The 25,391-nt window shown below is 37.7% G+C and overlaps 1 protein-coding gene across 1 annotated transcript in view; it reads left to right on the top strand.

The window, feature by feature from the left end:
* Positions 1 to 25,391, top strand: part of LOC117438252 (uncharacterized protein C18orf25-like) — a 41,176-nt gene that overhangs the window by 4,537 nt on the left and 11,248 nt on the right. Inside the window, exons 2-3 of the mRNA XM_034073771.1 lie at positions 14,001 to 14,183; positions 24,069 to 24,195. Coding sequence (XP_033929662.1) covers positions 14,001 to 14,183; positions 24,069 to 24,195 — 310 coding nt within the window. The remainder of the gene's footprint in view (positions 1 to 14,000; positions 14,184 to 24,068; positions 24,196 to 25,391) is intronic.

Genomic DNA, 25,391 nt, shown 5'->3' with positions numbered 1-25,391 from the left:
TTTAATACAATGGTTTTAGCCCCTGACAGGCAGCATTGCTACTTTTCAGAAATAAGAGAATAATCCTGGGCTTTGTTTAGCTCTTACTGAGGTATATGTATACCTCATTTAAATAGCTCCTACGAAGAATGTATTGTTTAATACTGTAATTTCATGTACACAGTGAGATCACAATAAAGATTTAGTGCCTTATGGCTTTTATTAGTAAATATTTGCTTAGGATGTGCAATGATTTTTCTCATTCTCAAGATAGTTTCTATTATTTTTAAACTAGAGGTTCCCACAGGTTTCACATTTATATATTAAATTGTCAGGTTCTGCAGTTGCTTTGTATAGTTTAATGTGGTGCTTGTCTTGTTTCAGAATTACTATAGGTAAAATTTGTGTGTTTGGACAGCATGCATATATTGTTTATTGCTCCTCAAATAGGTATAGAGCCTTTTTTTCTTGGTTTCTTATTGCTTCCTAGAGGATTCCTGAATGAACTCTAAACTTAAAAATATAGACACCTCTGCCTTTTCTTATTGAGTAAGAAAATAAGGATTTCCTTCTCTTCTTGCTGCTGAAGTTCTTCATGATAATCCCAAAGCTGGTCATTTTAACTCTTTTTTTGATAGATAGAAGGAAGGAGAACAATTTCCTTCCAACTATATCCTGTTTTCTGCCTTGTCTAGAATTAGTGCTAGAAATGCTGCGCAGCCAGTGGCTCATGCAATGAAGGGCATACTTCCAGTTGGTGTGAGGTTGATCACTCCTACATGTCTTGTGGGCATCATCCCTGTGATGCAGCTGTGTCCATCAGACCTAGTAGAGGTTGCTTTCACCTTGTATACTAGGATAGCATTCGCATATCTTTTCATACTCATGCATATGTTTGTGTTATGTATTCTCTTGGTGTTTAGTGTGTTTTCCAAAACTAGACCAAGAGCTTTGGGCTTGGCTACTTCAGATGCTGCAATCACTATATCAGCCTTTATCTCTGTTATATTATGTACAATTTCGTGTTTAACAGTCCATTATAAAAGGGTTCAAGTATGTAAGCAAAATAAGCATAATTATTAAGGTTTATTAGTTAAACAGTATTTTGTATCTCAGTGTAACAGAACTAAACATGTTATTGTGTAATGGTTTTGACACCTTCAGTTGAATTCAGAACAGAAATTTTAAGAGAATTGGACTAATTTGGTTTATTGGGGGAAAAAACCCTACCTTTGTGACAGAATTGTCTGAGAATTCTAGAATAAAAATAATTTTGAAGCCAAAATTCCCATTATAACCTCAGTGAGTGTAATTTTTTTTCCTTTTCTTTTATGATAACACTGTTGGTTAATATTTGCTAATTCCATGCCCCCCCCCCCCCCCATCATATCCAGGGGAAACAATTAGAAAAGTTGCTTTCCTGAGTTAACATTCCTTAATAAACATTATTATGTTCTTACTTAATGACGTTTTATCAAATGGCCTCAATGTCTTTAAAGCTGGCTTCAGTCCTGCTGGAGGAGCGACCAGGGAAATTCCAGGATTTCTCAACAGGGGTACTGTGTGGGATAGGAACTGCATAGGCAACGTCCTGGAAGAGGCCATGAACTGCTTTGCCGAGATGCAGAAGCAGAGGAGAAATTTCACATGTGGATAGAAAAGCTAACCTGACTTGAAACAAATGAAGAAAGCAAGAAACAACTGGAGCCCAGGGAACCTAAAATTCAGCTAGTTGACCAAAAAATCCCCCCTACCACAGTCAGGGGCTTTCATACAGACGTCTGATAGCCAAGTATTTCTACAGCAGACATTTAATTCTTATGTGGGCTATCAAAATGTTGATGCTATGCTAGAGTTTCCAGTGACTTTTAATAACAATTTTTCACCTATCTTTCCAGAGAATGGGAATATTGCAGAGCCTGATCTGAATCAGTCATAAACTTTAAAAAATTATTTTTGCAATCCTGATGTTACTTCAGATTATGATAAAAACAAGGTTTGCTTTTATGTGTATTTGTTTTGTTTTTCTCTTTTGGGTTTTATTACCATGGTATTGTTTTCTTTACTTTATAGAGACTATATATGTAGTTAACCCTCCCTCCCAGTATGCCCACATACATGTGCTAACACACACATACCTTTAAGGGGGGGGGAACAACCACCCTAAGCTTTCATCACCAAACATGGGAAAACATAACTTAAAATCCTTGATTAGCTACCCCAAAATCAGTAGAACTATGTTTGCTATAATAGGAGCATTCAGAGTATTCATCCAAATGCTCTTTTTGCATGTTAAAACATTTATATAAGGAAATAAGCTTTATATTTAAAGATGTAAAGTACCCTAGAGAACCAGACTAGATACAGACCTTTACTAGATACAGACATTTACTTAACTATCTGTTTACTCCCAAGTTTTGCTGCTTGAACATGTCACGCATTAGGGTTTTTTCTTCCTTTTTAGGCAGAAGCAATAAATAAGCTCACCCTTAACTATATATAACAAATGTGCACAACTGATTTTTGTCTCCCACTTAGTAGTTCATTTTCTGTCCAGAGTTTTTATTAATGTCATTGCTGTGTCGCACGTGGCATATTTATGGCACTATCTGTCTTACATTGTGTGTGTAAATACAGACACATATATGTGTTCAGTATGGGTGGAAGTCATCTCTAATTTTAGGTGTCTAGTTTGCTGTTCTGTGGATCTCCTTCTGAGTCAATGGGAAGAAGTAAACACCTAGAGAGGATACCTCCGGCAGTGTCTTTCTTTTCTGTTTTTTTTTCTAAACCTTCCTTACAAACAGTTTAGGATAGATAACTTTTGGCTGAAGTGAGATGAATCACACCCAACTACATGTGCATGCATGAGCTGTGCACACAAGGCATAAAAATAGTCGTGTCAGTCCTAAAATAAGCAATTGTTGGTGGATGGATTGAGCCTTGGCACAGGAATTTAAAGTAAGGCTTGACAGTCGGATTAGTAAGCATTGTGGTGGTCTGAAGGGGTGGGTTGCTGTCATGGTTTAAGCCCAGCCAGTCACTCAGAACCACACAGATGTCTTGTCTCTTGTTTCTTCCCAGCTTCCCATGCCACTCCACAGTGGCAGAGCATGAAAGACTGGAAAGTCCTTGATCGGAGTAAACATTACTTAGCAATAACTAAAAACAAAGGTGTTATCACCGTTGTTCTCGGGCTAAAGTAAAAAACACAGCACTGCACCAACTACTAAGAAGGAGAAAAATGACTGCTACAGCTGAACCCAGGACAGTTGCTGGTCTGGATCAGACAGCATGAGCTTGTTCCGAACTATGTCTGAATGCCACTGAAATCATTATTTACTTGTGATGGGGAATGTCAGAACACTAATTTCGTTAAAATAATATTATTATTGTGTGGATTTTATTTTTTTATATTGATTGGTGTTCTGAATAGGCTGACTTGAAACTGTGATGTTTAAAGTAGGATTAATTTAAACTATATATCAGAAATCTCTATTTAATTCTTACTATTATCACTACAAACAGGGATTTTTTTGGTCACTTCATTAAGGCCTTTCTTCATCATCAGTTAGAACTTGCTAAAAGTTTCTAATGCAAATTAAATATAAATTCTAATAAAGTCAACTGAAATTCTGCATAGACATAATGTAAGTAGAGAGAACACCGTAGGTCTCTCTTAGCTGTTATTTTACCATTTAAACCACAGTCAGATTTTTCCCCTGATTACTTTAGTGTAATTCCTTTTCTTCCTGTTGGAAGTAACCACTGTATGTTCTATACATCTGGATTGGTTTGTTTGGGTTTTTTTGGGGGGGTCGTGTGTGTGTGGTTTGGGGTTTTTTTGCTAGGTGGGGTTTGTTTGGGCTTTGTTTTTTTCTTTCTTTTGTGTTATTTTCCTCTTCCCCCTTCCCTGAAGTTAGTGGGAGTTTTTCCATCAATTTATATGGGCGATTGGGTCAAACCTGTAACAGGAACTCAAGAAATGTTTTTTGTTATCAGTATAATACTAACACTGGTGTGTTAACATTATTCTTGACCCAGACTTACTTTTTTTTTTTTATGTGATGCCTTCATTGGGAAAAGAAAAACTGAAAGAAAACAACAAAAAAAATCCCCAAACCAAAACAAAAAACCCTATGAGGTTAGAGAGCTGTTTTAATTTCAGAGTAACTGTTTAAAAGTCTATGCAGGAGATAACTTTTAAGTACTGGAATAAATTCTTTACAGATTTTGATACAAAGATTTTGATATGAACTTGTAAGAAAACTTCCTCATCTGAAATTGAGCATTTCAGGTAAAAGTTAAATGAGTTATTTTATGTTCAATTGCAATTTAATAAACTTGTCCTCATATGTTTAAAATTTAAGATCCTTTAGGGAAGATTATGTGCTGATATTGAAAAAAAATTGGATCCTTCTGGTGTTTATAGATTTATATATATATATACATATACACACACCCCCGCCCCCCCCCTTTATGCCAGTAGTAAGAACAGCATATTTTAAAGCATGATGATTTTTCAAGTCTTCCCATGCATGCAGAAGCAGCTTTTTGCAGTGACTGGTTTCTTTTTAATGTGTAAGAGTCACTTATCTCAGTATGTCTGTAAGCATGCCCTTAACCTTTTTTATAAAACAGTATATATGGAGCAATTGGATATTTCAAAACAAATTGTGAGGAGACTGGTTGAACTTACTTATCTCTCAGACTGAAACATCTTTATGTGCAGATCTTATAAATGGTTAATAATTTTGTTAGGGACGTATTCAGTGAAATTTCTGCCAATTTTCAATACCTTGTTTAGGTAACCTAAAAATAAAATAAAATAAAAAAATCAGTGTATTAATAGATAAAAATTTGGATTTGGTTACTACAGGAAAAAGGAAAAACTGTCAAATATTTTAATTCATTACTGTTAACTGTTGTTTTCAATTATAAGCAGCTGTGAATGTGAAAGAACAAGCAGGGAATTACAACAGCTGAGCATACAGACTTTAAAGCTATACTCTTTCTAGGATAAAATTATTCCAAGGCACCCAGAAGACTGAGGGAATAGTTCATATTACGTATAATTTAAATTTAATTTCCCCACAAAAGCTACCTAGTGTCAATAACACCTGTGCAAGACCAATGGTTGGAAATGGTTTTGTAAATGGTAAATATTACTTTGTTGGGTTGCTCTTTTCACTTGCCCCAAAACTGGAGCCAGATCTTCAGCTGTCATAAATCACCTCCTTTGAAATTAAAATTGTGTGTTGATTTACACAACAAAGGTGGAACCCCACCTTTCTGTTATTCAGGTATAGTAAGACCTACTGGATGAAGGATTTGGCAGGCTGCACAATTAAACAGGAGCATCTCTCTTCTTGCTTTGTAATGTGAATTTGAAAGATGCAGAGCATTGAAGAAACAAGCCTTCATATACCAATCCTAGTGCTAAATGTATTTTAAACCTGTGTGGCCACAGGCTTTGGCATCTCTGAGAAAACAGATTCCCAATATGTAATTTCAGATTTTTTTTTTCCTGGAAATATTTTTGTTATATGGCTGCAGTTAAGTTTGTCATGATTTCTATTATAAGCTCTTATTTTCAAAGGGCTTTGACTAGAAACTTTCAGGGAATTAAAATTTCTTCAGCTGAAATTTTGAGATAAATTATAATGTCATCCATTCTGTATTTCATTAAAGTAGTCTGGCCTTACTTAAGACTATTTTTTGGTTATCAGAAGGAAACACTTCAAATTTCCAAACAAGAGTTACATTTTGAATGTATGTTCACATCTCAACAAGTTACTTCAACACCAGCAAATTTAACAAGTAGAGAAGAATTCAGTAGGAGTTTTGCCACAGATGTGGAGAATCACGGATGATAATTTAGAGTTTCTCTAATTGTCCTAGCTTTTATACTTAAGAGTGGAGTAAAGAAACTAGAAGGTTTCTTTAAAGGATTTTACTTATTGCTTGAAGAAGTAAATGTATCAAGTCAGATCATCTGGTGCAGGCTGGAAGATGGTGCCAGTTTAAAACCAACTGGCCTATCCAAGTTCATATATATATTTCCATTTTTAATATTGAATTATGTTTTCCATGCAGCAGCTGTTTCTGTTCTGTAATTGAACACCCATATAACTGTGGAGTCAGGATTTAGTAGTAGGTAAAGCACAGCTACTTTGTTAGGTGTTTTTTTTTCAAATGCAAAAGAAATATCTTCAAATATCAGTAGGTACAAACTGGCAATTCACTAAATGAAAAACTAAAGGATATGTTCCTATAATTGGACCATATGTAGGAGACCTTGGCAGTTCCAGGGGCTTTAGTGTGCAGTGTTTTCGCAGGCTTAGGCTGCAAGTTCTTCTTCAGGGATTTGTGCTGCTTCCCTCCCTCAAATGGGGCCTGCAGGAAATCCCACCCTTCACACATTGTTTTGTCTGAGTGTTTGGGGGGTTTGCTTCTCATGCTTCTGATAAAGCATTTGAATTTTCAGGTTTTGAGGGGGGGGGGGGAGGTAATATAGAACACATTCAAATAAAGGCAGTTAAACTTTATTTGGTGTTTCTATTGAAAAAAAAAAAAGATGGGGGGAGGGAAGGAAAAAATTCCTAAAACTTTAAGATATACTGCTCTTCAGTGTTATTTTGTCCTAATACTGTTAAAAATAATTTGGTCAGAAATATACCTCTCTTTTTAAGTCCACAGAGTCTTTTAGTGGTTTTGCTGGATTGTTATGTTATTTTATCTGAGCTGCTAGAGTTAAGACTGGAGGATCAATCTTCACTTCAATGAAATGGGATTATATTTGGCAGTTATTTTACAAATTGAAATATATTTATTAACACTGACTTCTCTTGTTAATATATTTTTGTCTCTTCCTTTATCCACATACTGTAAATATTTTTTATTAAAAAAATATTTCAAGTGTATTAAGAAATTCAATCCTAGCTCCATTAAAAACAGTAGAAAATTTCTACTAATTTCAGTTGGGCTAGCATTTCAACTTATTAGAAATTGAATTTATTCTGCAGGTTTTGGTCAGAGAATCCTTCAGCTGAGTTTAAGGGGAGTCTACCTCATGAGTGTGTGTAAATCTGGCCAGTTAAGTAGATGTTTTTAAAATAATTGAGGCCTGCACTGTGACTACTACAATCACATTTGGAAGTATTAGAACAAATGCACTGTGTAATTTGTACTGTAGAAGCTAAAATATTCAGGCTGATTGATAGAGATGGACAGTACCTTGCAAAACATAAAGCTAGATATCAGTCTCACAAATTTTATTAGTTTTATAGTGTTAGATCAGCAAAATGAAGACACATGGAAAATAGGCTTATGAAGTTAGAAGTGAATTGAAGTGCTTTGTGAAATCTCATAGACTGACCAAGCAAGGGGTTAGTCTGGACCATCACAAGTTTTGCATCAAAACTGTATTACTCATTCCATGAGAAGAGATGAAGTTTGTATATGCAAAAATGGGATGCTTTCTGGAGGGGTGCAGGTTTTCCTGCCTTTTCCTAATGTAAGCTGTATTTACATAGGAAATCGTTTTGGGGTTTTTTTTTGACTGTCCTATCTATGTCAGAGTAGAGTGTGATGGTTTCCAAAACCCTTCTGATACACTTTTGCAAGTAAATCTGTGGAAGAGATCTGGCTAATCTATCTGCTTCCATAATTAATAAATCATTAGGTGGCATCAGGGAAAATAAATCCTATCATGAGATATAAAGTGTATGCCACTTCCTGATATTTTCAATACACAGCCATGTTCCACATACCTTTGCTTAATGCACAATAAAAAATACTTTATTATGTCTTTATATATAATTTGTTAAAACAAATCCAAGATATTTTCCATCTAGTCATCAAAAAGCCTGAAAGAATGAATGTTGATCAGCAAGACTTGAATTTTTGAGATTTTTTTTATGCAATAGTTTAAAAATGATCCCATCTGAGAACAGGTACTCATTTGATCATGTTGTTTTGATTTTATTATTATGATAAAAAACAAGCACAAAAGCTTTACTGTGTGAAATGAAGGAAAATGTGAGGAAAGTGGATTCATCGATAAAGTTATGATTTTAGAGAGCATGTTGTTGCATTGCTATTGTTTTTATTGTATTTACAATGTATTCTTTGTCTAACCCTGTAAATTTTGAAATGTAACTACTGTAACTTGAAATAAATAAATATAAATAGTAATGAAGTGTTTCATGTTGCTAAACATAAAAAAATCTCCTTCACCCCCACCCACCTTTGAGAATTGTTCTAGGATTCAGCTAGTTTATTCTGTTTGAACTGCACATACTTTATGAAACTGCAGCAGCTCTAGATCATGTTTTAACATCAGGTTTGTGGTGCTTATCTAAAAGAAAAAGACTGACGCTTCAGCCTGGAGTCTTATATATGATGAAGCCTTTCTATTTGGGTCAAAAGTTACTCATGTGTCTACTGTAAAACTACTTTGGCAAGTCACTTAAGATGAATTATATTTTGTGCGCCAAAACCTAGAAATTATTTCAATTACTGTAGTGATCATCTGATTTTAAAATTTACCTAGGTATTAAGGTGCATTCTATATTTGCTTAATTGTGAAGTAAATTGAGTTATCATCTCTTAAATTTAAATGTCAGTGTAATTGAGGGCATTCTTAGATCTTGTATTATTTTAAAATGTCTCAGTATTCTCTTTTGTTACATAAAAAATAATTGCTATTTAGCTTAGAGTACTGAGATTGAGACAAAGAAGTGCTTACATTCACAGTAAAGATGTAGAAGTGAGGCTGGAAGCAGTCATGTCTCCTTGGGCTTGCAATTACCCAGGTGGCCTCAGTGTGTTATCTTTTTAGCTTTTGCATGTTTCTCAAAAGCACTCCTAAACACTATTTCTAAACTCAATAATTTACCAGTTAAAAATAGCTCAGTAATTTGAGGGGAATATTGTTTTCAGCAAAGCTGAATTCCTCTGCTTGTTAGTGCTGAGCAAGCTGCAAATTTCTGCTTGCCTCAGTTTCCCCTATAGGCAAATCATAGAATATTTAGAAATGGAGGTTAATAACTACCTTGGAGCTCTTTGAAATTCACTAATGGAAAACTTTTTGTAAGAATAAAGTGCTTTAATTATTATTATTATTATTATACCTGTTTTTATATTTTAAAGCTTAGCTTATTCACACCTAAATAAGGCTCCACATCTCCTCATTGCAAAGAAACTGATGACCATCAAAGTTAGGCTTTTAATTTGGAAATTATTTCAATCAGGATAATCCTCTGGAGATTTTTCCACTGCTTGTAGAGAAAATATAGTGAAGTTTAAATCCCATCCTAGAATTCATCTTGCTGTACTTCAGCAGTGTAATAGTCAGGTGCCTTGTCAGAAGTGGTTGTCTGAATTCTTTCTGTTTACTGGGGAAGGAGGAGAGATGATGATGTTCCAGGCTGCAATTTCCAGGCTGGGATTACTTAACCCTGAAATGACTCTTTGGCTACAGTGGGAGGGAGTTTAAGTGATGAGCTTTGCACTACATGCCTAAATTTAAGAAAGCTAAAGAGAAATAATGACTTAACAGACTAAAATTCCCATTCAGGCTCTGCTAGCTAATATCTTTTTTTTTTTCCTGTGATAAAGTACTGCTGTGCATTGATACACAGCTGTTGCAGTGCAAAGATATGGTGCTGGATCACTGCTTTTAACCTATAGCTGCAATTTTACAGTCGATTCCCACTTTTTGCTTGTGCTGCCATTATAATGAATAAGGTTTAATAGGAGTGTGCATCTCACAACAGTTTAGACTGCTGAATATTGAGATGTGGCTCTATGAAAAGCATGAGAGTGGCTACCTGATAAGAAATAATTTAATTTTCTATGTTGAAAGCTTAAAATGAAAGTTGGTATGTGTAGACCTGGGGTTTTGTGCATGTGGCTTCTGATACAGTTGTCCTGAGAGGAATTAATTTTGATGATCTGTGTAAATTAAGGGAGAATTGGAATTGGACACTTGGAAGCACTGTCCCCATGATGATTTATGCCTCTGAATTATTAAAAAAAAAAGGCAAGCAAAGAAAGCAGTCTTTCCCTCCCCCTGTTAAAGCTGTATTTTGCCGCTGATACTTTCAGCCTTGCATTTTCCAGGCATTTATTATTTTAGGAATGAATTAAAGCTTATCACCAGGGAAATGTAAGTCTTCCAGCTACCTTAGCTTCTCAAAATATGCAATTTTTCTTAAACTGATTGTTTAAATTACTGACCAGGGAACCTCTTAATTTTGTTACATTAAATTTGGATTCTGGCATGGTTTGTTTTGTGTCTTTTTTTTTAATCTGTTGAAATCATGTTAGTCAGTAATTATGAGGAGTGGCTCTATTTTAAAGAAAAGATGATAAATTACAGCTACGATCATAGTTAATCCATTTTCAACCTAAAAGCATTTTTTCACTTATTTCCTAGCTGAAGCCAGTTTTCCTTATTTCATGGTATCACATATTCACTTTGTATCACATCACATAGTTGGCTGGGGAAGTATTATTTATTTCCAAATTTAACCCCTCCTGTCCCACCCTTGTATCACTGAAAAGGAAACAGGCTTTGGGGAATGGAGGGTCTTGGAGTTTTTAAAATATGCCTTCACTGCAACTTTCATCTAGTTGTAGCTGTCTACAACTTAATTATTGTTTGTTTACATTTTTAAGCATATGTAAGCATTTTTTGCTTATTTCCTTTTTGATACATGATGGAAATCCTAGGATTTGTTGCAGTGTCATAGCCATTATATTGGCCTCAGTCATTTACGGGTGACAGGTATGGATAACCCTGGTGTCAGAGGCCCTTCACTTCCAAATCTGTTCCTGAATGGCAAGGGTGAGAAAAGCAAAAGTAGATCTCTGCTGTGATTGCTTTGTAAATAGGCAGCTTGTTTTTTTCCAGATTGTTAAATTGGTGGCTATTACACTGAAAAATATTAGTATGTAAATTATATTGAAAATATTTTATTTTAGTCTGATGTATACTATATTTAAGCTAAGTTATAAGGTGTGCTGTTTGGAAGTGTGGAAGATACAAGAATGGAACTACAGATAACAAGTTTATGCTTGTATTTCCTAATGATGAAGATTTCCATACAAGTTGTTGCTATGGGTAGGTGATGAGAATATCACTCTACATGTATATACTTTTATTATATATTTTTGCATGATTATACATGTAGGAGTGGCACAATTTTGACTTGAGACTGTTGGTGCCTTTTGTCCAATTGTAATTTTACTTGTGTAGACATTTCTGGAATCAAATATCACTTCTGCTTTTGGAGATCTTGGTAAGAAGTGAGAGAAGCAAAGACCTGAAGAAACAGTACATAGCTCCTGAAATTTTAGATAACCTGTTGAAAAACTGGTCAAATAGTCAATATTGTACTTGGCCCTCGTATCTTCTGCACTCAACTGTTTATTTTTATAGATCACATTATATGTTCATGCTGAACTCTGATGATAAGAATGAAAGAAAACACCCCTCTTGTGATTCATTGTAGTTGTAACTTCTGCATGTAATTTAATTATCGGCTGTCACACGTGACGCAAACTGAACTTCAGCCAGCTGAATTTTGAACTTGGTATTCCATTATTTTGTCTTTTAAAAAGACAAGGATTACCTTTCAGTTAATTATCAGGACTTCTTTTTCAGTCATAATCATGTGTTTCACATTGTGAACAGTTTTGTCTTTAATACACTGGCTTTTACCCATTTATTTTTGTTGGGTCTCGTTTAAATTTGTAATATAACATTGGTTTGTGAAATTGTTTTGGAGGCATATCTTATCAGAAATATTTCGTGAATTTCTTCATACCTTTTTGCAAAACTGATCTTTAGTATGACTTAAGCGATATGCCCTAACATGATTCACCATGGTAACCTCAAGGGAACAACCTATTAGGGAAACACTGTAATGTTGCTCCATTTCTCTTTTGGTAAGGAAGACAGGTGTGTAAGTCTAAATATCCTTCAGAAAGTTAAATTTCAATGTATCTTCTAGTAATTTAGTTTTCTTCTTCAGACAGAACTGACATACAAGGTTTTACTTAACTCAAAAAATTTAAAGCTAACGAAGTGCAGGCTCTGTGGTGCCTTGGGCTCAAGCTATTTCATACTCTCCTGGAGCATGTGAATACATATGTCAAGGCAAATTTCACTTATCCCTAATAAAGCAAAGGTAATAAGGTAGAAAGACAGCTTGTGTAACTACTCAATCAGTTGTTACCAAGTCTGTGGGATTATGGAATTAAAATTGCATTTCATAGGTATAAACCTATTTATCTTTCTAAAGACATACTTCAGAAGTTGAATTTTACTCTTTGAAAAAATGTAACTGACCCACCATCTCTGCAAGACTTTCAAGCATTAATCTGTCACTGTTTAAAAATGTAGTTCTGGAAAGACAGCTTTCAATCTTTTTTTTTTGTGGAATACGAAAGGAACAGGAGAGAAATTTTTATCTCATAGTTTGAACAAGCAGGGCTTTGCAAGAAAATAATTCTAAAGACTGAGAAGTCTTTTCATTTTATTCTTTGTGACTTTTAAAGACTTATTTAATCATTCTGAAACTCTGAAGTTCCTATGTTACTAAGTGCGCTATTAGTTTATGATTATTTTATATTATCCCATGCAAATTATACCCTCTATGTATCATACCCATAACTATAATGTCCTGCAGACCCTCAGCTGCCAGAACTTTCTTGGAGTTCATGAATTGCAGTAGCAATGATGTTTATCTATTTCATACTCATTTTTGTGGATGAAGTCTTGGCCCAAAGGAAGTTTTGATTCTCTCATTTGGGGAGTGGAAAGTCCAACCACTTTCATCCACCCTTAATTGGTAAGCTGTAGCTGAGACAAAGCATTTGAGTTAAAAGGTTCATTCTTTCAGAATTGCAATGTTTATCTGTTCTGTCTGCTGCTTTGTCTTAATTTTTACTTTTTTCTGAGTCTCTTCTGTTTCTAGTATGCTTTCCAGTTAGAATTTCCATTCTCCACAAAGAAAATAGTCTGCCCTAACAAAATAGACCAAAAATAGCTTTTTGTTATTCTTCAAGAATAGATTTCAAGTAAGACATTCTCTCCCTCTTTCCACCTTCACTTTGGTGGCCAAAAATGCATATGGTAATCATATCAAATTGAAAGCATATTTATCACTGCACATTATAGTTTTATTTCTTGTTACTCTTGATCTTTAAAAAAACAACACCAAACAATGTTTAATCTTTAAAAATTCCCCTGCCCTTGATGGGTAAATGTTATGAAAGGAAAGTGGCCTGATGATAAGTTAAACAGGGGAAGTTCAGGTTAGGTATAAGGAAGAAGTTCTTTATTGTGAGGATGGTGAGGCACTGGAACAGGTTTGCCAAAGAAGTGGTAAATGTTCCATCCCTGGCAGTGTTCAAGGCCAGGTTGGACAGAGTCTTGAGCGACATGGTCTATTGTGAGGTGTCCCTGCCCATGGCAGGGGGGTTGGAACTAGATGATCTTCAGTTCCTTTCCAACCCTAACAATTCTATGATTCTATGTTAAATTTATTGTCATTGGATCAATTACATAAAAAAGTTTTATTCAATCAACCACAATGTAAAATGTCACTTGAGTTTTGTAAAATTTTCTAGATGTCTTGACAAATTTTATGTCCTGTAACTTATTATTTTTTATTTTAAACTGAAGGTTTTATCCTTTTAAGATTATAAATGTAACATTGTCAGATATGGAGATGTTTATGTGTTAATGTAAAAGATAATACACAACTGATACATTGATAAACATGTTTTTCTTATATTTGTGTTTTCTGTGTATGCAAAGGTTAAAATGTCTCTAATCTCAGACTATGTTCATTAACTGAAGTTTAAGAATTCATATAATTTATAGTTCTTTAAGGGCTTTGTGTAGGAGATAGATAGTATTAATCCTTAAACATATTATTTGTACTTTTAAAGATGTCTTTCACAGTATGCTGACTTATAATCCATGTTGCTTTACTCTCCTTCTGCAGATGGACCTCCAGTTGTAGCTCATTATGATATATCAGACACAAATTCAGACCCAGAAGTGGTAAATGTGGACAATCTGTTGGCAGCTGCAGTAGTTCAAGGGTGCAGTAATTCTTTAGGAAATCAAGACTCAGGATCTGCCTGGAGAACCAGAGGGCTGCTAGATGAACTGGTTGCTGATACAGGTTTGCTTAAATTCTCTTCCTCTAACATTTGTTCCAGCATCTCAGCTGGTGTCTCTCCTTTTCTTGCTTTCTTGCTTTCAGCACTTTTGTAGTTTATGCAGCTTGAAATGCTCCCTGTGTGGATTTTGCAATAAACCAGTACAGGTGCTTATTGAAAAGGCCTGACATTTATTCCAAAATACAACTGATAAAAATTGACAAATAGTCCTGCAATGTATTTTTGACACCAGTTTTCTTAATATTTTTTTCTCCTTCTTTTCCCTCGTAATTATTACTTGGAACTTAGGTCTGGGGTTTTGGTGGCAGGTTTTTTTTTAAATTAAAGTGAGATAAACCTGCTACTGAATGATTGATTATGACAACACATGCCACCAGCTACTAAACAATTCATAATCTCATTTTAAGTAATGTAATTTTCTATTTCTTTTAAAAAAGCATTAATTATTCCTATATTCTATCTGCATTTTTAACATAACTTAGAAATTTGGACCATCAGATAAAGGGTGAAAAGGTGATAAGGGTGGTAAGTAGGCTTAGCATCAGGAGACAGCAAAAAAAAATCCTTCAAGAAAGCAAGAGCATGAATACTGTGGAAGAATTCAGAGAAGTTCATGTAGCTCGTAAGTGCTTGCAACTCTTCGCTAACAAAAGAGTTAAACAATATGAAATGCTACTGTGTTCTGGATGCAGATAACTAACAGGGAATGCTTCCTATCAACTTGATCTCATAGCCTTCTATGCCAACATACTGCCTTCCTTTCCACTAATTTCTTTAATACCCATGTTAAGACTTTTAGCTGTGTAAGACACGGAGTCTTGCCTTGCATAGCAGTTTTTTGTTTCATGCTATGTTTTCCAAATGTAAGCCTGCCAAAGGGCACCTGCATTGGAAGTGGCCTAGTGGCTCTGAGCTACTTTTCAATGTCTGTAAAGCTTAAAGAAATGCAAATATGTGGCTGATTTTGAAAAAGGTGTTCCATTATTATAGAGTGGACAGGTCCATTTTGTTTGAATATGAGAATCTCTGTTGCATTATTTTCACAGTGGTCTATGGCTGGATGTTCTCAGCCTTTTTGAAGCTAGCCAGTATTTTCCAAGCTCACTGGGACTGTTTGCAGAAGATCAGCTGACTGACAGTTAGCTGTTTCACTTATAACAAGCCCAATCCTTTATTAAGTGATTTATTAAATTATTAGAACAGCTGAAATTAATTTTATTGTATATGTCTAATGGATTGGCACTTCAAAGGAGTGTAAGAAAATAAAAAGTAATGTTTCTTGCCAAGCTTTCTTCCACTTTCTGCTTACGAGTACATCATGCTTCAAGCTCAGCCAGTGACTCAGAACCATGCAGCCACTCACTCACTCCCCTCCCTTCTTCCCCTCTGCTCCCAGGCGGATGGAGAGGAGAATCAAAAGAATGTAAATCCCATGGGTTGAGATAAGAACTGATTTGGAGAAAACTCCAGGAACAAACTTGCCAACAAAGTTTTCAAGCTGACAAGCAGGTATTCTTTATTGCGGTGCCAGGAAACACAGGGGATAGCTCCTCCTAACGTATGTCTCCCTATTGCTACACAAGCCACCCTTATATAGACCCTGGGCATACATTCATGAGGCTACGTATGGATTACGTTATTTTCCAGAAAGTTCCCTGCATGCGTACAGAAATGTGGTGGTGTTCTCTGAGGGTCGTTTACTTCTTCCAACAATCTTCATCACTTCTGGCAGCCTTTGAAGCACGTGCAGTAGATGCTTATACCAGTTTAATTGGTTCGTTAGCACCAGAGACATAATAATCCTCCTATCCTCCTACTTATCAGTTAGTTTAACTGTAGCCCATGCTGGACACCTGCCATTCCCAGATACTCCTTATCCCTGTGTCCTGTTCTTCTAGACTGTTTTCTTAAAACTATGTCAACTATAATGATTTATCTTGGGCCAGTACGTTCTCTAACTGTACTCTATTTCTTCTATGTACCATGCACCTCAGGAATTTTCCATTGCTATTGTTACAAAGCCATCAAACTTAACATTGCTTAAAACTAATTCTAAAGGTTTATATATTCCATTTTGTAATTTTGTGTTCCCCTTGTTTCAGAACAGTCCAGTAACTAAGGTATAATACAAAACTACTACTACTACCACCAATAATAATAATGGTAAGGGAAATAACAAGGGGAGAGAATATAAAACCAAAAGGGGAAAAGAAAAAGAAAACAATAAACACAAGTCATGGACAATACAATTGCTCACCACCCACTGACAGATACCTAGCCCGACTACACTACAGAAGTTGTTTTTCATGCCTTTCATTTGCTTTTCTTCTTGTTTATACGGGTGACTGATACTGGCATGGATTGATCCTTTAGTTCAGTTATAATGTCTTTCACTGGAGTTGGAGTGTCTGCAGTGTCTGTCGCTGGGGTTGTAGTGGTTGCAGTGTCATTGGAGCTGTACTGGCTGCAGTGTCTTTCACTAAGGTTGAAGTGACTGCAATGTCTGTTGTTGAGGTTTGAGTAGCTGCTGTACTTGTCGCTAGAGTTGGGATAAGTACTGTGCTTGGAGATGGAGTATCTGCATTGTCTGTTGCTGTCAGTGTTTGAGTAGCTGCTGTTCTTGTCATTGGAGTTGGGGGAACTGCTGTGCTTGGGATTTGAGTAGTTTTGTTCTCTGTTGCTTTGCCATGAGATCCAGAGGCATCTTTTTCCTGCTCTTTACAGAACAGGGCTCTGTAGGTGTAAGCCAAACCCCATCACATTGCTATAAGTTGTCCCTCTCTGGTATTGCCAGGACAAAAGCACACCTTGTCTAAGTGATCTGCTAATTTTTCCAGATTCTGCATTTGTTTAGGAGTGAAATTCCAAAGCACTGGCCTAGGAGCTTGCCCATACGATCCCATACATCCTGCCTCTCATGACTGTACAGCCTCAGGGAAGATCTCTTGGTGGTATTCTTAAATAGTTGTTTATCCTTAGACAAAACCCAAGCCAGACCCTGCTTAGCTTCTGAAACTCAGAACAACACAGCCAATTGCTTACTCTTCCACTTCTTCCCCCCCACGCTCGAGGACAGATGGGGAGGAGAATCCGAAGAATCTAAATCCCACGGGTTGATTTAAGAACAGTCCAGTAATTAAAGTATAATAAAAAACTACTACTACTAACACCAATAATAATAATGATAAGGGAAATAACAAGGGGAGAGAATATAAAACCAAAAGGGGAAAAGGGAAAGAAAACAATAAATGCAAGTGATGCACAATGCAACTGCTCACCACCTGAGCCTGCAGCCTCGGTACGCTTCTGACTGCATGTTTGTCAATATTGGCCCTTTCTGACCATGTACAGGATTGCGCATTTGGAAAGCAGAATTTTCAAATCCTGCATCTCATTCACAAATATAATATTCAGCCATTATCTATTTCAACAGACATTAAATGATGTGTTCCCATGGTAAAATAACAACATAAGCTAAGTGAAAAATCTTATTAAGACACTATTAAATCTTTGTGCATGGACAAATATTTTGGGCTTTTTTGCAAGCACTGATATTGTAGGGCAAACAAAACATTTCCTTTGGACATCATCCTAATGTTTGTGCAAAGAAATTAAAAGCAAAGGCATGTTATTAGGCATGAAATTTGTATTGCCAGAGTCTGTAAGTCTATGTGTATGCTGTAATCCCAATTTACACTCAGCTATTCTTGCAATATTTGCTCTGCTAATCATGGCTTCTCTACTGCTAATTATATTTTTGTTCATAGAATCATAGAATAGTTAGGGTTGGAAAGGACCTTAAGATCATCTAGTTCCAACATACCTGCCATGGGCAGGGACACCTCCCACTGAAACACACCACCCAAGGCTCTGTCCAACCTGGCCTTGAACAATGCTAGGGATGGAGCATTCACAACTTCCTTTGCCAACCCATTCCAGTGCCTCACCACCTTTAAATTAAAGAACTTCTTCCTCATATCCAATCTAAACTTCCTTGTTTAAGTTTGAACCCATCACCCCTTGTCATATTACGGCAGTCCCTCGTGAAGAGTCCCTCTCCAGCATCCTTGTAGGCCCCCTTCAGATACTGGAAGGCTGCTATGAGGTCTCCTCACAGCCTTCTCTTCTCCCGGCTGAACAGCCCCAACTTTCTCAGCCTGTCTTCATACGGGAGGTGCTCCAGTCCCCTGATCATCCTCATGTCCGTCCTCTGGAATTGTTCCAACAGTTCCATGTCCTTTTTATGTTGAGGACACCAGAACTGTGCACACAGTACACCAAGTGAAGTCTCACGAGAGCAGAGGGGCAGGATCACGTCCTTCAACCTGCTGGTCATGCTCCTCTTGATGTAGCACAGAATACGGTTGATTTTCTGGTCTACAAGCGCACACTGCCACCTCATGTTCATTTTCTTGTTGACGCAGGAGTCCCGGACAATGCAGAGACGATCAATATGATCAAGCGATTGCCAAAGTTTATTCAGATACAGTGCTCCTTTTATACCCTTACACCCTTACGTTTCTTATGTAACAGCCTTGGATACAGAGCTCTAATTGGTTAGTCTAGAGGTTACTACTGTTTACAAAGCTAATGCTTATAACTTGTTATAGTTGTGATTAAATATCTTACTCTAAAAATACAGTGGGAAACTACAACCTTGGCAGAGATCATTCTCTGCATGTTTTCAGTGGAATATTACAGAGGCCTAACAAGACAATTGACATTGCTTATCCCTGCCAAGAATCTTCTTACTTTACAGTAATAAGGCTCAGGGTATCGGGATCACTCACTATGTGGCCTTGGCCCTTTAAGAATTCCCACATTTTCTCATCAATCAACACCCCCAAGTCCTTCTCCACAGGGCTGCTGTGAATCTCTTCTCTGCCCAACCTGTAGCTTTGCCTGGGATTGTTCTGACCCAGGTGTAGGACCTTGCACTTGGCAATGTTAAACCTCATAAGGTTGGCATCATCCCACCTCACAAGCGTGTCAAGGTCCCTCTGGATGGCATTCCTTCCCTCCAGCATATCAACTGAACCACACAGCTTGGTGTCATCGGCAAACTTGCTGAGGGCACACTCAGTCCCACTGTCCATGTCACGGACAAAGATGTTGAAAAACAGCAGTCCCATCACCAATCCCTGAGGGACACCACTTGTTACTGGTCTCTAGACGGACACTGAGCCGTTAACTACTGAGCTTGCAGTTGGTAATCCTTGAATATCATCCAGAAGTCTTGAGCCCCCGTGCCCTGTAGGGCTATATCACATGGAACCTTACTAAGCAGTCTTCTGAAGAGGCCAAAGTCTGCTCTCCTGAAGTCCAGGGCAGTGAGCTTGCTGCACACTCTTCTCACTGTCCTGAGGATCTCAAATTCAACCGTCTCATGATTGCTGCAACCAAGGCTGCCCTGGAGAGTCACATTTCCAACAAGGCCTTCCCTGTTGGTGAGCACAAGGTCAAGCATGGCACCTCTCCTTGTCAGCTCCTCTATTACTTGCAGAAGGTAGTTGTCTTCCACACAATCAAGGAACCTCCTGGATTGCTTGTGCTGGGCCGTACCATCCATCCAACAGATATCAGGGTGTTAAGTTCACTGTACTTAAAGCTATGGTAATATATGAAAGCTCTTTTGGGGCTTCCATTTATACCTCTGGGGATTTATTTTGGGGCTATTTAAGAGCTGGTCTGCTTTGCTCCTCTGTGTCATGGTTTAAAACCAAGTCCGCACAGCTTGTTACTCATTCCCCCCCCCCCCCCTTTGCTCCCCCGACTCCTGGAGAGTTAGGAAGGAGAATCCAAAGAATGTAGCCGCCATGGGTTGAGATAAGAACTGTTTAATAACTCAGGCACAACACAAATCACTACTGCTACTACTACTACAAATAATAATGATAAAGCCAATAACAAGTTAAGGGAATACAACACCTCACCAGCCACCGACCCATAACTTACCCCACCCTGCCCAACCGAGCACCGACCGATACCTCCTCCATCTCCCCAGAGTCTCCAGCCCTTCTGGGTTTATCCCGGTTACATCCTGGGCATGACGTGCTATGGTATGTAATACCTCTTTGGCTAGCCTGGGTCAGGTGCCCTGTCTCTCCTTCCTCCTGGCCTCCCTCCTTTCCTGGCAGAGCATGAGCTCAGAAAAGGCCTTGGACAAACCAAACATTTGAGCAGTAACTCAAAACATACTTGCTATCAGCAACCGTTCTCAGCCCAAAAGTCAAAACACAGCACTGCACCAGCTACCAAGAAGGAGAAAATATGACTGCTGCTGCTGAACCCAGGACACTGTCAGACATTATCCTGTCTAGCAAAGGGTGCAGAATGGTGGTATGTCATTAATAAAACATATTAAGGTAGGATGTTATTCATACCAGTTTGCATGAAAAGGTGACCAAGGACTGTTCTACTCTTCTGCTGCCTGTACTCTAGCAGCAGTGACATTCAGGAGCAGGGTGATGTGAATCACTGGGGCAGTGATGACATAAAGAAAGCTCCCTGTTTGCATCACCACCACATGAATCAAAGCCTCTGAGTGCTTCCATTTCATATTTCACAGTGTTCCCAGCCACTTCTATTAAAGAATTATCTGTGACCCATTTTGGTACTTTCTGGCAGTCAGTGATATTTGCCAAGACATGTTCAGCTGAACTGTAATGTTAGGAAAAGTCAGCCTGGGCTATTAATTCATTTTAAGTCCAGCTGACAAGCAGTTTTTGTCTCATGAGGTGGAAACTCCTCCTTCAGGTACATGGCAGCATACAGGTTTACTTCCCTTGCTAGCCCTGATCAGATGTTGCACTAAGGGTCTTCACTTTCCAAAACTGGTACATACAGTATGTTCTCTGCCTCTCTATTTGCTTGCATCTTTTCCAAGTACCTTAAGCAGTCATTAGAAGGTTTCCTTGGCACTTGTTTTAAGTTTCATTTCTTCTCTCTGTGTCCTCTTGATCTACTTGGAAGTATAATCAGTTCTGCATGTTTGCACACCTTTGGAATTCTGTGGATTGTTATTACGTCCTCCTCCTCTCATCTTTGAAGAGGTGTCCAATCAAACTAGATTAACATATTAATCTAATTTCAAATTTCCTGCTCAACAAATCATTCTTCCCCTGTGTAATACAGTTGAGTGAGTGGTTCCCAAGAAGTAGGTATTGTCATCTGCTTCAGGGCTGCCCAACATCCCGCCGCTTACTGCTAGAGAGAAACAGTAGAAGTAATCTCCTTTTTAAAGAAAAAGAAAAGTAGATATTATCTCTCTTATATATATCAATTATATAATTGACTAAAAAAATAAATTATTTCCTGTAAAATAATAGTTTTGGCTGGTTTGTGTTTTCCATGCAAGTATTATTTAATATGTCACAACACAGCTTCACTAATTGTGGTGAAGAAACTTCTTAGCAGTACTTGGCAGAAAAGACAAAACTTGCAAAACTCATTGTGAGTATTTAGGGAGGACTTGTTTGACAAACTGATGAACTGGGTAACACTGAGGAACAGTAATAATAAAACAACACTGCTATACATGGAATTTATGAAAACCAGATTATTTTTATAAATAATCTGTAATAATGTTAGAGCAGATGTGTGAAGCAGTGTGACCAAAAGCTGACGGGTTTGTTAGGTTTTATTCATTAACTTGCTTCTGAAACAAAGGGAACACAAAATCACAAAATGGAATTTATAAACCTTTAGAGTTAGTTTTAAGCAATGTTAAGTTCAATGGCTTTGTAACAGTAGCAGTGGAAAATTACTGAGGTGCATAATACATAGAAAAAAATAGAGTACAGGTAGAGAACATACTGGCACAAGATAAATTGTTATAGTTGATGTAGTCTTAAGAAAAACAGTCTAGAAAAACAGGATGCAGGGATAAGGAGTATCTGGGAATAGCAGGTGTCTGGAATAGGCTACAGGTAAACTAACTGATAAGTAACAGGATAGGAGGGTTATTATGTCTCTGGTGCTAACGAGCCAATTAAACTGGTACAAGCATCTACTGCGCATGCTTCAAAGGCTGCCAGAAGTGATGAAGATTGTTGGAAGAAGTAAACGACCCTCAGAGACCACCACCACAATTCTGTACGCATGCGGGGAGCTTTCTGGAAAATGATGCAATCCATACGTAACCTCATGAATATGTATGTATGCCCAGGGACTATATAAGGATGGCTTGTGTAGCAATAGAGAGACACACGTTAGGAGGAGTTATCCCCTGTGTCTCCCGGCGCCGCAATAAAGAATACCTGCTTGTCAGCTTGAAACTTTGTTGGCAAGTTTGTTCCTGGAGTTTTCTCCAAATCAGTTCCCCAACTGATTGATTGATTTTAAGAAAATAAATTCCTTTTCCTTGGTATGTGTGATGTTTCTTTTCAGCTTATAGGCTTTGCTTGCCACAGTACCATTGAGTTTGCTTTACTGACAGTAGATTGTCTTAGTATTTTATTTCAAAGAGGTTTAGGCATGGTCTAACTTAGCATTGGATTTATGCAGGGCATTTGACACTGTCCCACACGACATCCTTGACTCTAAAATGAATAAGCATGGATTTGATGGACGGAACACTTAGTGGATAAGGAATTGGCTGGATGATTGCAATCAGAGGATTGTGGTTAATGTCTTGATGTTCAGGTGGAGACCAGTGACAAGTGGTGTCCCTCAGGGTTTGGTGTTGGGTTCGATCCTGCTCAACATCTTTGTCAGCAACATGAACAGTGGGATTGAGTGCACCCACAGGAAGCTTGCTGATGACACCAAGCTGCATGGTGCAGTCAACACACTGGAGGGAAGGGATGCCATCCAGAGGGACCTGGACATGCTTGAGAGGTGGGCCAGTGCAAGCCTCATGAAGTTCAACAAAGCCAATTGGAAGGTCCTGCACCTGGGTTGGGGCAATCCCAAGCACAGCTATAGGATGGGCAGAGACTGGATTGAGAGCAGCCCTGAGGAGGACTTGGGGGTGTTGGTTCATGAGAAGCTCAACATGAGCCAGCAGTGTGTGCTTGCAGCCCAGAAAGCCAGCCATATGTTGGGCTTCTATGAGAGACTGATCTGAAATCAGACTCCACTGTCCATTGTCTCAGATATGGGTGGGAGGAGTTGAAATAAGACCCCAAGGTCCATTGCCTGGAAGAATGGTGTGAGGAGCTGAAATGGGACTCCACCATCCAATGCCTGAGAGATGAGTGGGAAAGAGCTGAGCTAAGACTCTTCTGTCCATTAATTTGAAGATTGGTGTGAGGAATTGCTGTCCATTATCCCAAGAATTGCTACAAACAGGTGCAGACTTTTTACAAGGAGTATTATTTACAATGTAGTATTAGAACAAGGGAATGGCTTTAAACTGAAAGAGGGGAGATTTATATTAGATGTTAGGAAGAAATTCTTCACTGTGAGGGTGGTGAGACACTGGAACAGGTTGCACAGAGAAGCTGTGGCTGCCCTGTCCCTGGAAGTGTTCAATGCCAGGTTGGATGGGGCTTGGAGCAACATTGTCTAGTGGAAGGTGTCCCTCCTGCCCATGGCAGGAGGTTGGAACTAGATGATATTTAAGGTCTTTTCCAACCCAAACCCCTTTGTGATTCTGTGATTGTCATAAAATAACAGCTGGAAATACTAATTATGTGGAGTTCTTGATGTAGTAGTTGGGCTTTGTTCATATTTGTGTGATAATGCCATCACTAGAGCTACTGAGACTGGATAAATCCAGTGGTCATCCTTCTGAAAGTCGGATAAGTTAATCTAATAAAATTTCTCAGTGTTTCAGTTTTGGGTTTTGGTTTTTTTTTCCTCTTAGCTGGGGAAATTTCTGTTCCTGCTGATTTTTGAGTTGTGTAAATTTTTACAAACTGTATTTGCATTTTCCTTACCTGTAGGTCATTTGGATCCAGGCTACCTTGAAAGTAACAAAACCTCTTCTGGTAATGCCCAGATCAGTGACAAAATAAATATTGCCTCTTCTGATAGTGAAGTAGAGATTACTGGAGTTGAGGAACATGCCAGGTATGAATTCCTTTTTATTGCTTCAATATTTCTTTCATTTTATCAGAATATGTGTCTTGCAATATTAATAAAGCGAAAACCTGCTGACTTCCACTTCTGTAGTTATCCATCCATGACTGATGCCCCAAAGCTAGCAAACGTTGCACTTGTTTTTTCTATTCTGCTGGCCATGGTGATGTCAAAATGTGTTTTTCTGTAGAACATTACCAATGTCATAAGTATTCAGATTAAGTTTGCAAGTGCTATCAAACATTAACAGGCTAAACATAAGTAGTATTAAAATGCCAAATATTGATATACCAAATTTACATACATCAGGAATTGAGATTTTAAAGGCATAGTGTGGATGTGCAAATACATAAACAAAAATATTTATGTGGGTTCTTGTGTCCTTTCCAAATATTCACTTTAAGCATTTAATCAGATTCCAGTTTCTTTAATTAATCAGTAGATGTAAAAATACTATCAAATATTCAATTGAATAAACATCGTATGGTTATGAATCGATTTTATTTCAAGATATGAGAGAGTTCAAATCTTCAAAGTAGATGAGGGTGAGGAAGCCAGAGGTTTCTCTCAAGCTCAGATAGAAAGCTATCCTGCTGTGCTTCAGCTGTTCTTTGATAGGACTTTTTTCTGTTACTCTTCATCTTCAGTCCATGATCTTTTCTTGGCTTAGGATATTATGAAGCAGTTGAACAAGACTGGCATTTTCATATAGTATGGAGTGTTAATTTGGTAAAATAAAAGCAAGTTAAAGCAGTATACAGATAAGCTCTTTTGAAACTAGTCTGTTGTCAGGTAGATGATTGGAAGTGGAAAAAGGGTATGAGGGACAAAGAACAGGGAAGAGAGCTGTTCCTTGTCCCTTCACAGAACCACAGAATCCCAAAGGTAGAAAGGGACCTCAAAAGATCATCTAGTCCAATCCCCCTGCAAGAGCAGGGAAACCTAGAGTATATCACACAGGAACTTGTCCAGGCAGGCCTTGAATATCTCCAACATAGGAGACTCCACAACCCCCCTGGGCAACCTGTTCCAGTGCTCTGTCACTCTTACAGTAAAGAAGTTATTCCTGATGTTCACATGTAACCTCCCATGCTCCAGTTTACACACGCTGCCCCTTGTGCTATCACTGGATATCACTGAAAAAAGCCTAGCTCCATCATCCTGACACCCACCCTTTACATATTTGT

This window comes from Melopsittacus undulatus, assembly GCF_012275295.1.
Source record: "Melopsittacus undulatus isolate bMelUnd1 chromosome W unlocalized genomic scaffold, bMelUnd1.mat.Z SUPER_W_unloc_3, whole genome shotgun sequence".
In the NCBI taxonomy this organism is placed as follows: domain Eukaryota; kingdom Metazoa; phylum Chordata; class Aves; order Psittaciformes; family Psittaculidae; genus Melopsittacus; species Melopsittacus undulatus.
Note: the sequence above shows the minus strand (reverse complement) of the source record. Positions and strands in the feature narration are given on the sequence as shown.